This window comes from Typopeltis vanoorti, chromosome 8 (assembly GCF_054136105.1).
Source record: "Typopeltis vanoorti isolate ZY-2024b chromosome 8, IOZ_Tvanoo_1.0, whole genome shotgun sequence".
NCBI lineage: Eukaryota > Metazoa > Arthropoda > Arachnida > Uropygi > Thelyphonidae > Typopeltis > Typopeltis vanoorti.
The window spans coordinates 16,974,207-16,987,275 of NC_143556.1; the positions used below are offsets into that span (position 1 = coordinate 16,974,207).

Genomic DNA, 13,069 nt, shown 5'->3' on the forward strand with positions numbered 1-13,069 from the left:
GAGTCGAGGGATAACTGTATATATTAAAAACTTCTATGTTATTTTTGTTGGAAGAAGCTCTATGTATAAGATTTTAAATAATGGCAGCACACATGCAGGAGAAAACTAAATAGTATTTTTACTCCTATATATTTCACTCAATATATCATGAGCTTCATTCAGAGAGAAGGTAGAACTGATGACAACATTTTAAATTTTCAAGAACAAGTCATATAATGTGCATTTAATATCACGTGTCTCAGTCACTACATTAGGAGGAAATGCATGCTATATGACTCATTCTTGTATTCATAATTTAAATGTTATCAGTTCTTCTGCCTTCTCCCTGAATGAAGTTCATGACATATTTTGCAAAATATATAGGAGTAATAAATTCTATTTATTATTTTAATTATTATTATTATTATCATCCAGGCCTCCATGGAGTCAAAAGACTCATCGTGGGAGGTCGTTTTTAGGAAACACAAAGTTTATCATACCACTCCTTGAACCCAGTGACCATTCCTGCTGCAACCACTCTCTCAGGCAATGCATTCCAAGGTTTAACCACCCTCCATGCAAAGAAACCACTCCTCACCCTCTTGCACACAGCCTCCTTTCGTAACTTCCAGGGATGGCCCCCTTATCATCACTCCTTCCCGCCATTCCACCAAGTGAAAGAACTCTCCAATGTCTACCCTGAAACTGCCTCTCAACAGTTTAAAAGTATCGATCATATCACATCTCCTTCTTCCATCCACCAAACTCTGCAGTTCACATTCCCTCAGTCGATATCCACATAACTTGTATTGTACAGTCCTGAAACCATCTTTGTTATCCACCTCTGTACCCTTTTTTACAGTCAATTTATCCCCTTCAAATCCTGGGGACCAAATCTGAAAACAATAGTCCAAGTATGGTCTGATCAGGGTCTTATATAACGGAATGATAACTCTTTTATCTCTGCAGGTCAGCATCCTTCTCAGTATTGCAGCAATCCTCTGAGTTACCCTCACCACCTTTGCAATATGTTCCCTGAATTTCAGTTTTCTATCAATGATCACCCCTAGATCTCTTGTCTCCCCTACCTTCTCCAGTACAGCTCCTCCAATCGAGTATGCATCCTCCCATCGATGGATCCCAAACCTCAAGACTTTACATTTTGCTGCATTGAACCGACATCCCCATTCACTTGATAGTATGTATTACTCCTATGTATGTATTACTCTGTCTAGTTTATTCAAATCCTCTTGCAGGGCTGCCACATCTTCACTATTACAGATAACCCTTCCCAGCTTCACATCATCTGCAAACAACTGAATGTCTCCTTGCAATCCATTGACAATATCATTGATATAAAGGTTGAACAATACAGGTCCCAGTACTGAGCCCTGTGGAACCCTACTTGTAACCTTCTGCTTCCTTGATATTGCCCCACCATACACAACTCTCTGATACCTATCAGTCAGCCAATCCTGAATCCATTTGACTAACCTGACATTTAAACCCATGTGCTGCAACTTAAATATCAGCTTATCATGTGGCACCCTGTCAAATGCCTTTGCAAATTCAAAAAAATGGCAGTATATGCCTTTCCCTCATCAACTGCTCTTGTCACTTTATTATAAAAGGCAATCATATTACTAAAGCAAGAACGCCCCTTAACAAATCCATGTTGATTCTCACAGATAACATTCCCCTCATCTGCCCAACGCTGACTATAGTCCCTCACTAATTTCTCCAAGACCTTAACATCTACTGATGATACACAAACAGGCCTCTAATTAGACACTTCCAGTCTGCTACTTGGTGGCACTATCTTACCTTCCTTCCATTCCCTTGGTACCTTTCCTGCAGCCAGACTTTTATTGAAAAGCCAAGTCAATGGAGCTGTCAGTTCTTTAGCACATTCTCTCAAAACCCATGGTGAAATAACAACAGCTTTACTGGTATCCAGAGTACTTAGTATTTGAAATGCACTCTCATCTTGCACCTCTAAACCCTGAACCTACCCTATCCCTCTTATATTAAAACTTCCTCCAGGATGAAATACTCCGATAAAGTGCTCATTGAACAACTTCACTATGTTTTGTATTTAGTTTGATCTTACATGTGTGATGCCATTATTTAGAACATTATACTATACCCATGCATATATCTCTATTAAATGTCTAGTAAGAAGCTCTATACATATGCAGAATTTAATCTTTTTTTTTTTTTTTTTTTTTTAAATGAAGGGAGTTGCTTAAGAGTTGAAACTAGATAACTGGGATGCTTCTGCAGAGCCTGTAAAGAATGTGAAGAACTGATGGGAACAATTCACCTACTATCTAGTCATTACCCTTCTATAATGCACACCATTAATAGGTATCATTCAAATTCTGAACAAAAGAGAATAGGCAGATTAGGATTTAGATCGAACTGTATTTTGTATACACATTACATATGTATATGTAATTTGACTGCAGTTACGTATACACTCTGATGGTACAATGTAATCAGATAACATGCCAGCTGAGATTATCTCCTATAGTAAAACTTTGAAAAGTCAGCTACTGAAACAACCTCATCAGAATATTGACAGGTCAGCATAAAACATATCAGTTGAAATATAGAGTTTGCTGAAGAATTACAGAGCACTTTCTCAGTAGTGTTACTGAAACTAAGAAGATGAAGTAAGATCACTCTAAATCAGTGATCGCCAAAGTGGTCGATATCGACCCCCAGGGGTCGATATAATATTGTTTGGGGTCGATTCGGGCTCAGGGGTCGATTGGGAGTTGAGAGAAAAATATAAGACATCATTGTACGGGCAATATGTAATTCGGTTAACTTGAATTATCTCCATCCTGAATGACAATGCAATTAAGAGTGAATCGTGGGAACAGCAACATGAATAGGACCTGTAAGATGGAGCAAGGTCATGAAAATAATTACAGAAGCCAATCAAGTAGGCCAAAATGACGTATTTACTAACAAGCGTCTTTTGCTTATCCTGTTATAATTACGTAACAGTAAAATAGAGGGGGTCGATAAAAAGTCAAGAATCTCTTGAAGGGGTCGACGGTCAAAGAAGTTTGGCAACCCCTGCTCTAAATGATAAAATGATTTATTGAGGTATTATCATGTGGGAAAGGAGGGAGCATAGCATTCTAGTAGGATGGCTTCATTCTCTAATTAGTGTCTGTAATTTTTTTATATCTCAACAATGTAAAAAAAAAAACAATTTTTTTTTAAATCTCAACAATGTAGTTTACTTTTATTCAAAAATATCTTTATTTTTAATGCCACAGATCATCCAGCCCCAACTCATCTTATCAGGTGTGATGATCCAAGAACTGCATATCACACTGATTTGGAAAGTAGGCAACAGAGTGTTGTTGTTCCATATTATTCTCCTCCTTGTGAGTATTATGTTATATATTAAATGATATTTAAAAATAATTTGATGTGCTTGATTTTTTTTTAACATAAAAGTAAAATTTTTATTATCCTAACTTGAGTAAGGGATTTACTCATGCGCATTTAAAGAAGATCATGATATAAAAGAAGCAACATTGCCATCAATTTCCTGATAAGTACCCTTGAAGGGTGTTCAGGCTACTATGACAGTACTGCATGATGAAGCTTACATTATTATTTCTAATCTCCTATCAACAATTTTCCTCAAAATTAGCCTATTACTTCTCAGCACTCCACTATTGTTGTATCTAACATTTCATTGTTCAAGGCACTTCTGAATGAATCAGTCCACCTAAACCTTGGTGGATTGATTCAATGGTCTTCCTCTGGGTCTTTTTCTTGCCATCAAACACCTGTTTTGCTAACCTCTCCTCTGACATTCTGTTTAAGTGACCATACCACCTTAGTTTTCCCTAAGGTGGTATGGTCACATATTCTTGAATGCAAACACTGTCAAGTTCCTTCCTAATTTCTTAATTTTTAATATGATTCTGCCATCAATGCCATCTGTTCAGGTCCTCAATTTTTCTAAGAGCTCGCATATCTGTGGTCTCCAGTCTTTAACCAAGTGCTTTATTTCTAACCCAACTCATACATCCATTACTTAAAACTGGTTCGAACATTGTCTTGCATAATGCTAGTTTAGTGTTTTGGCTAATTTCTCTCTTATTCCATATAAGATTATTCAACTGGCTCTATTGTCTATTTATAGATTTAACTTGCCATCTTCACTAAAAACTGTGCCTAAATGACTGAAGTATTTTACTTGTTCTATAGGCTCTATATTGAGAATGCAGCTGATTTTTCTATTTCCTGCCTATTTCTATAGTTTTGATCTTTTTGCGGATTTTCATACCAAATTGGTTACAGCTGTTATTCAATGTAGTTAGAAATCCCTGGAGATTTGCACTGGATGTGTTTAGGAGTACATCATCTGCACAAAGCAAAGAGCTAAGTTATCATCATCATCATCATCAAATTCCTGATATAAACCCTCAGGGGTGTACAAGATATCATAATACTACATGAAAAATTTACATCTTTACTAACTTCCTATCTAAAATTTTCCTCCAAATCAGTCTGTTAAATGTCAAGATTCCAATATTATCAGGCCTTATATTTTTGTCTTCTAAGGCACTTTTTACTGTATCAATCCACCTATATCTTGGTCTTCCTCTGGGTTTTTTCCACCCAACCTGGCAGAGAACACTTGTTTTGCTAATCTTTCCTCTCCCATTCTGCTTAAGTGACCATACCACCTGAGATTAGCTATGCTAATGCATTCCTGGGTGCTGACAATGTCAAATTCTTTCCTAATATCCTAATATTCCTAATAATTTAAGAATGAATAAGTTCTCATTAAGACATTAGTAATTTACTCAGCCGAGTGTATCATTTACAATTAGGATTTATGCATATAAATTCTACTCTTCTTATTATCCAAGATTCCAAATACAATTTCACTCTAAACAAAGCTATCATTCTATGTACTTCAAATATTGATTCAGTTCACCTATTCAGAACAATCACAAAGCACAAGTCATCGGACATTCATTCAGCAACCTTTAAGTTTATCAATCTAACACAATAGCTCTCAGAAAATTTAGTCTCAAATTTACATTGCATTCTCTCTAACATGCTTCTTTATATCACACATTCAATCGTGAACTATTAATCCAGAGATACTTCATATATTACGTTTACGAGGAAATGTTTCATTATATCACACATTCAATCTTGAACTGTTAATTTCAGCAATATGAACTATATCATGTTCTCCAGAAACAAGCTTCGCTACTTCACATGAGGCATAGAAAAGATATCCTTACCGGTATAGACAATACAGCTTCCTCATTATCGAGAATCCTAGAAACTCTCCTTGGTTCTTGAATACTTTTGAGAACACACAAATATTATAGAATCCTGGGTTTAAGTAACTGATTAGTTAACTCGTAAGAGTTTATCTTCTTGCTCGTAATTGCCTAACTTAAAATTTCTTACTCATTCTTATTATCCTTTCATCCAACGCTATCCTTTTGCGAGGCGATAGGAATTTATAAAAGAATAAGAGCGCAAAGAAAGATAAGTCAAAATGCAGAGCGGTTCCAAGTCCTTCCTACTCCGTTCAACCCCAGGTTATTTCCCCCCCCCCTTTTTTTTTTTTTTTTTTTTTTGTGTTACTTCTTTTTCATGTACTACTCATGACATCCTACTCTCCTTTCCTGCCAAAATCTGGTTCTAACTGGTTTTATTGATACTGAACTGGCTTCTTGCATACTTACAGTAACTCACAATAAGGCATGCGCTGGCTAAAAATAACATAATTTCTCATAACAACCAATCAAGTCTTATTTTGAAGAAATAACTTGGATACATTACATTTTACTAATAACATAAAAGGATTACATATTTTACAGTTTTTATCTCTGTTTTAGTAATATTAATTTCATAATAATAAGTGATATTTAATACACAGTTTTCACAACTGCACTTCATCTCAAAACAATATATGAACAAATAAATATTAATAAACATAACTTGAAAGAAATCATACGAATAGCATACTATTAATAAGAGATTATTAGGCTGATGAGCAAATTTGACTTAGGGAATGGCTGATTATGTTGGACTCTGAATGAAGTATTAATAATTTCCAATTTTCCTCATTCAGAATCCAACAAACGCTTACTTTTCCTCTGAAAAATTTTTCTTTAAAGAAAAATATTTCACACAGGTCACTCCTGCAGAGGATTCAGACTTCTTATTTTTTCCTCTAGGTCTCAGATCATATCTCGTCTGGACAAAACTTGATTCCTTATTATGATTTGTGCATTTATTCTCCTCTACTTTTTCATTTGAATCTTTACTACCCTTTTTATCGAAATCAGCATGTCTTCTATACCTGTAGTGTGGGAATGTCTCCTCAGAATAAAATTCATGTTCTTCGTTGCTATTATTGTGTCTCTGTTGTTTTCTACTATTTGTATCCTTTCTGCAATTACTCATTCTATGGTAATTCTTCTTTCTTTTCCATACTGTCTCTAGTGAATCCCTTAGAAAAATTACATGGTCAGGCCTGTTTCTTCTTTCCCTTTCTCTTCTTGTTTTATTTGATTTAGTATGTAGACGAGTTGCTTTGGCAAAGTTAATTCCAATTGTTAGTTAATCTGTGGTGTCAACTTTTATTTTGGGTTTGGATACTTGTTCTTGTAATGCTATGTCTGCATTGAGTTGAGCTTCAGGGCTGATTCAGTTTATCAGAGTCTGCACTACTATTATGCTCTTATTATACTATTAGCTTATTTGTAGGTGATTACACTTTACTTGGAGGTTGTACTTCATTTGATTTACTAAACCTTTCTGTCAGTCGCTTCTTTCTAATATATGCAGGCATATTGTTGTTTCTAACACTTCTTCTATTCATTAGGGATATCTCACCCTTAGAAAGGGTGCGATATCCCTAAAAATCACATGAAAAGTGATACCTTTCCATAAAGTTAGTTCCTAAGATGATGTGAGAATCCGAGTTAGGTGTTGAAGGAATAACCAGCAAATCCTGCCAGACACATAGTCTAAAATTTGGCAGATAAATTCTTGCACGAACTTTCTCATATGCTACAAAGTTAGAGTCTGAGAGAGTAGTAATTCTCACTGGTTTCCTTAATTGAGCAATGTCTTTCCACAATCTATGCCTTATGTGTAGAAGTAATCTCTACTAATAGTTGAAGCATTACAGCCTGTGTCTAACAAAATATTACACTGAAATCCTTGGATATTTCCTCTAATCTTCATCATTGACTCATTCAATTTAAAGGAAATTTGATAATTACTGCACTTTCTGTGAGGAATATACCCAAAATTTGAATCCCATCTGTTGTTTGAGTATGTTCCCCTAACATAGGAACAATTTCTGGCAATATGCCCAGTTTTGTAGGCATTGAAAACACTTGGGAGGATCTCTGTGGTTTCAGAGGTATTCTCTCTTTGCCTGAGGTTGAGAGGCAATGGGCATCTGTTGATAGATACCCTCTAATCCTTGCATCACCTTATCCAGATTTGCTAATATAGGTCGAGTTTGTTTTTGCACCTCCTGTTTCTATCATCTCTTTGATCCTGTCTGTTGTGGGGTTGTGGTTCTCTTGAGAATTTAAAGTGATAGCTGCCAGTTGTTTCACTACTTCATCAAGGTGATCTGTTACTGGTTGCTGCTATCTCTTTACCTCATGGTGAACTAGGGTTTGTACTTCCTCCATTAATTTCTTCTTGTTGGATTGATCTTCACTCTCAGATAATGATTAATATTTATGGAATTTTCCCCAATACTTTTCTTTCTTCCCTTTTCTTTTTTGTTCTCTTTTCCAGTTTTGATTAGGTTTAGGGAGCAATCGACCCTTTCTATGATTATCACATGGCCTACATTGGATGAGGGACAAACGTCTCCTATCATTTGTTCTCTTTTCTTCACAGCTTTGAGACATTCCTTCAATGTGGTGTTTCTCTTCTTGTAGACTTGTCTAATGCCTTGGCGAAATTGTTAGAATACTGCCAATCTAAATAAGGTTTATCTACATTGGACACATTTAAATTATTGGAGAGTGTTAACATACGATTGTAAAAGTCGGTAACACTTTCCTTATCTTTCTGTGTGATCCTCTGTAGTTTCCACAAGTTTGGACCAATACTTCTCAGTTTAGAAAATTGTGATATCAAGGCATCTTTACATTTTTGGTACTCTAATGTTTCCTTAAGTATGGGAGATAAATACAGAAATGTCTTTCTTTACCAATTAATTTACTTCGTAGCAATATTAATAATTGAAAATCAGTCCAATTTGTTACCTCTCTAAGTTTTTCCACAAAAGAAAAAAAAGATAGCACATCTTCTGATTCCTATCCTGAAAATTGAGGAAATACCTGCTGGGGGTTTACAGTTTGAAAGAACTCGCTCTCCTCCATTCCCATGCTAGATGCAAGAGCCATATTGGATTATCAGTTACTACTTTAATTCTCACAACTTCAAATTTAAAACTATTCAAAATACAATTCTTTGCCTGATTTGTTCCACAACCAACGCACCGTAATTCACTTCAATTTACTACTAAAGTTTTAGAAATTAGTTCCTCTTAAGCTAAATATAAAAAACTTAATCTGTTAATCAATACTAGTGAATCAACATCCTGTCGATTGTGCCATTTTGTTGGATCCTACGTTCTACTCCGATGTATATTCTAGCTGTTGACTGACTCCACATTCGAACACAGAGAAAATTTATTTTTAACTGCGCCACTCTGTGTTCTAATTTGCATAAGTAACGTTGTGAAATAAACCATCAGCTAGCACAATATTGTTATCAACTTAATTCAGTCCGAAATTCTCATTATATATATAGGGTTCCTGCTAAGATTCAAACTATTTTAATGAGTGGTGCAATGAAAGAAATCAGGCAAACACAAGATTCAACTAAAAAAAATTATTTAATGCTTTAACACATAAATTTACATTAAAACAAGAATTTCTAGTAGGGATAATACAATTTAAGAATGAATAAGTTCTCATTAAGACATTAGTAATTTACTCAGCCGAGTGTATCATTTACAATTAGAATTTATGCATATAAATTCTACTCTTCTTATTATCCAAGATTCCAAATACAATTTCACTCTAAACAAAGCACAAGTCATCGGACATTCATTCAGCAACCTTTAATTTTATCAATCTAACACAATAGCTCTCAGAAAATTTAGTCTCAAATTTACATTACATTCTCTCTAACATGCTTCTTTATATCACACATTCAATCGTGAACTATTAATCCAGAGATACTTCATATATTACGTTTATGAGGAAATGTTTCACTATATCACACATTCAATCTTGAACTGTTTATTTCAGCAATATGAACTATATCATGTTCTCCAGAAACAAGCTTCCCTACTTTACATGAGGCATAGAAAAGATATCCTTACCGGTATAGACAATACAGCTTCCTCATTATTGAGAATCCTAGAAACTCTCCTTGGTTCTTGAATACTTTCACTTTGAGAACACACAAATATTATTGTTACATCGTCTTCCCTCGTAAATTTATATTGTAAGTTACTATTATTTATGAGTTTAGGATATCAGCTATTCTGTTGCCAAAAAATTTATAATTTTTTTAAAACGACTGCGCCAGCCGGCAATTGAATTCTGATACACAATTAGACAACTCTAAAATAACAAAGGGATCATGTGATTTGCAGTTGTGGCTCCCCTCTTTCTTTCTTATGAAAATGGATTCCCCGTTTATTTATACAGGTCCGAAGATTTAATAAGTGGTAATTCAAATCTCAGAAAACAACAGACTCATGAACTTTGGGTTAAAGAAGTACATTTATTTTAAACACTTTCATATATACACTTTAAGTAGTAACTTCAACACTAAAGAGTCTGAACTCCCCCGTTTTAGGCTAAGATATGCAAAATTTCTACTCCTAATTTTAATCTAACAATCCCACACCCTTTTTGTATTATTATATTCAGATTCGATTATTTCACACAGAGTTACTCAGTGCTCACATATAAAAAAAACACATGCACATAGTTATATACAATCCTTGTGTAGAGCATATCAGACGCAATCCGTGTGATATGCTCTACACAAGGTATTTTAACATGGGATAATATTCTTATTTGTTCTCAAGCTTTATCCTCCCCAACTTAGTTAATATTCAAGCTAATATTTAACATAATATCATAAAGTTTCTTCCTAGTAAACAGTTTGTAGGTTTGGTTCCTTCCTCAGCATAAGCTTAGAGTGGCACCAGCTTATCTGACATAGACAGACTAGTCCAAAATCAGTCCTTTAGGCATCATATGAAAGTTAAATGTGTGGAGCTCCTAAATTCCTTGGTTCTTATTCCTTTCTTGGTTACTATACTAAAATGAGTATGAAAACTTGTACATTACCATCCTTGTCTTTTCACGGAGTTGCCGGGGCTTCCTTGCGATTACACTTCCGTGTTTTCTCACCACGTTTTCCTATGGCATCAGCGACTTCTATCATCTTCGAAAGGTTGCCCTCTCGCTGACTACACATTGGCATAACTAACCAATGGCTCTTTACTGGAATTCCGACCTCATTCCTTTGGTGACTATACTCGACACAGCACAACAGCGACTGGGAGATTGTTGCTGGACACCAGTGGCAAGCTTCCACAGCTATCCAGGACTTGGATGGGAACCCAGGAACAGAAAACAAGAGAGCGATTTGAATCTCACGCTGGACCTTATATTGCAAAATGCGAGCGCCCTCTCTCTTGATGACTATGTCATGCTCATAGCCGCGGCCAATTGGTCACCGCAACTCCGAACTGTTTTGACATGACTCTAATACATAGATCATCTTATATACATCTAATAACAACATTTCAATACTGAGACATAATTTTCCCTTGCTAATTTCACACAGACATTATCAACTTTAAATATAGATCTCCCAAAGTTACTTAATATCTACAACCTCAGTTGGTTAGACATACCTCTGAGTGAACATATGTACACTATCCTTTTAGCTCTTCTTCTGGAGGCATAAGTATGTCCTTATCCTTAGATCTCATCGTTACTGTGTGTTGGGTCGGAAATAGGATGACTCGCCAATGGTGAATCAGCACTTTTTCCGACACAACATTATAGAATCCTGGGTTTCAGTAACTGATTAGTTAACTCGGAAGAGTTCATCTTCTTGCTCGTAATTGCCTAACTTAAAATTTCTTACTCATTCTTATTATCCTTTTCGTCCAACGCTATCCTTTTGCGAGGCGATAGGAATTTATAAAAGAATAAGAGCGCAAAGAAAGATAAGTCAAAATGCAGAGCGGTTCCAAGTCCTTCCTACTCCGTTCAACCCCAGGTTATTTCTCCCCCCCCCCCTTTTTTTTTTTTTTTTTTTGTGTTACTTCTTTTTCATGTACTACTCATGACATCCTACTCTCCTTTCCTGCCAAAATCTGGTTCTAACTGGTTTTATTGATACTGAACTGGCTTCTTGCATACTTACAGTAACTCACAATAAGGCATGCGCTGGCTAAAAATAACATAATTTCTCACAACAACCAATCAAGTGTTATTTTGAAGAATTACTTGGATACATTACATTTTACTAATAACATAAAAGGATTACATATTTTACAGTTTTTATCTCTGGTTTAGTAATATTAATTTCATAATAATAAGTGATATTTAATACACAGTTTTCACAGCTGCACTTCATCTCAAAACAATAAATGAATAAATAAATATTAATAAACATAACTTGAAAGAAATCATACGAATAGCATACTATTAATAAGAGATTATTAGTCTGATGAAAAAATTTGACTTAGGGAATGACTGATGATGTTGGACTCTGAATGAAGTATTAATAATTTCCAATTTTCCTCATTCAGTATCCAACAATACCATTTCTATTACAATAGTTATTCAATTTAGTCAGGGAATCTTGCAGACTTGTAGTGGATTTATTTAGAAGTATGACATCATCTGCATAAAGCAAAGAGCTGAGATTGACACCTCCAATTTTAATATCAGGTTTAATACCACTTTCCTTCATAATGTGATCCATATAGATAATGAATAAGAGAGACGGTAATGTACATTCTTGTCTTACACCAGATTTAACATTAAACCACCTCCTGTACTTCCTTCAATTCTAATTGCTAACTTACAACTCAAATAGAGACTAAGTATTGCTTAATATAATGCCCCATTAACACCATATAACTGTAGCATTTGGAATAACCTCTCTCTTTGCACCTTGTCATATGCCTTTTTCAGATCTACAAAACTTAAATACAGATCTTTGTTATATTCCCATGCTTTCGCAATTATCTGTCATAGAGTGAAAATCTGATCCTGACAGCCTCTATTTGGCCTTAATCAAGTTTGTTCTTCACCAAGCTTCTCTTCCACAATCCTTCCCAACCGTTTCTCAAGTATACTTGCATAAATCTTACCAGGAACACTCAGTAGGGAAATACTTCTGTAATTCTCACATTCAGTTTTATTTCCCTTTTTATATATGGGTACTCTGAGAGCTCTTCTCCAATCATTGGAAATTCGTCCCTCTGTCCAGGCCTTCTGAACTAAAAAGTCTTACAGTGCAGCCACTGTAAGACTTTTATACCTCCATACTTGAGCATTGATGGTCGAATATCATCTACTTCTGCTGCCTTTCCACATTTCAGGCTTTTGATGGCTTTTTCTACTTCAAATATGGGTATGTATTATAATAATGTGAATTTGTGCACATTTTTATGGTGGAACATTGTGTTAGTAATAACCAGTCCATATCCTGAGCATAAATCAATCCAACAAGTATTTGCCATTATTATTAGCTTTGCTCTTTTCTCCAAATTTTCCCAAAATATTTTTGTATGTCTGACAATCATTTCCTACTCTGCTATTTAGATCCCCAACAAGGACCAACTTTTCCTTTTTCATTGTGTCAGTTGCTTTCTCTAAAGTCTCAAAAAATTCCTGCACTTCTACCTTAGTAGAACCTTCTGTATGACCATAGGCACAAATAAGTCTCATTGTCCAGTTCCCCATTCTCATATTTGCCCACATCACTCTACTTGAGACTGTCTGCC

General features: G+C 35.3%; 1 protein-coding gene across 3 annotated transcripts in view; it reads left to right on the plus strand.

Moving 5' to 3' along the window:
• The window catches only part of LOC150103763 (cellular tumor antigen p53-like), a 357,156-nt gene that overhangs the window by 274,841 nt on the left and 69,246 nt on the right, over nt 1–13,069 (plus strand). For all 3 annotated transcript variants that reach the window (XM_090396534.1, XM_090396535.1, XM_090396533.1), the window contains one exon: nt 3,273–3,383. In XM_090396534.1, the coding sequence (XP_090252660.1) occupies nt 3,273–3,383 (111 nt within the window). The remainder of the gene's footprint in view (nt 1–3,272; nt 3,384–13,069) is intronic.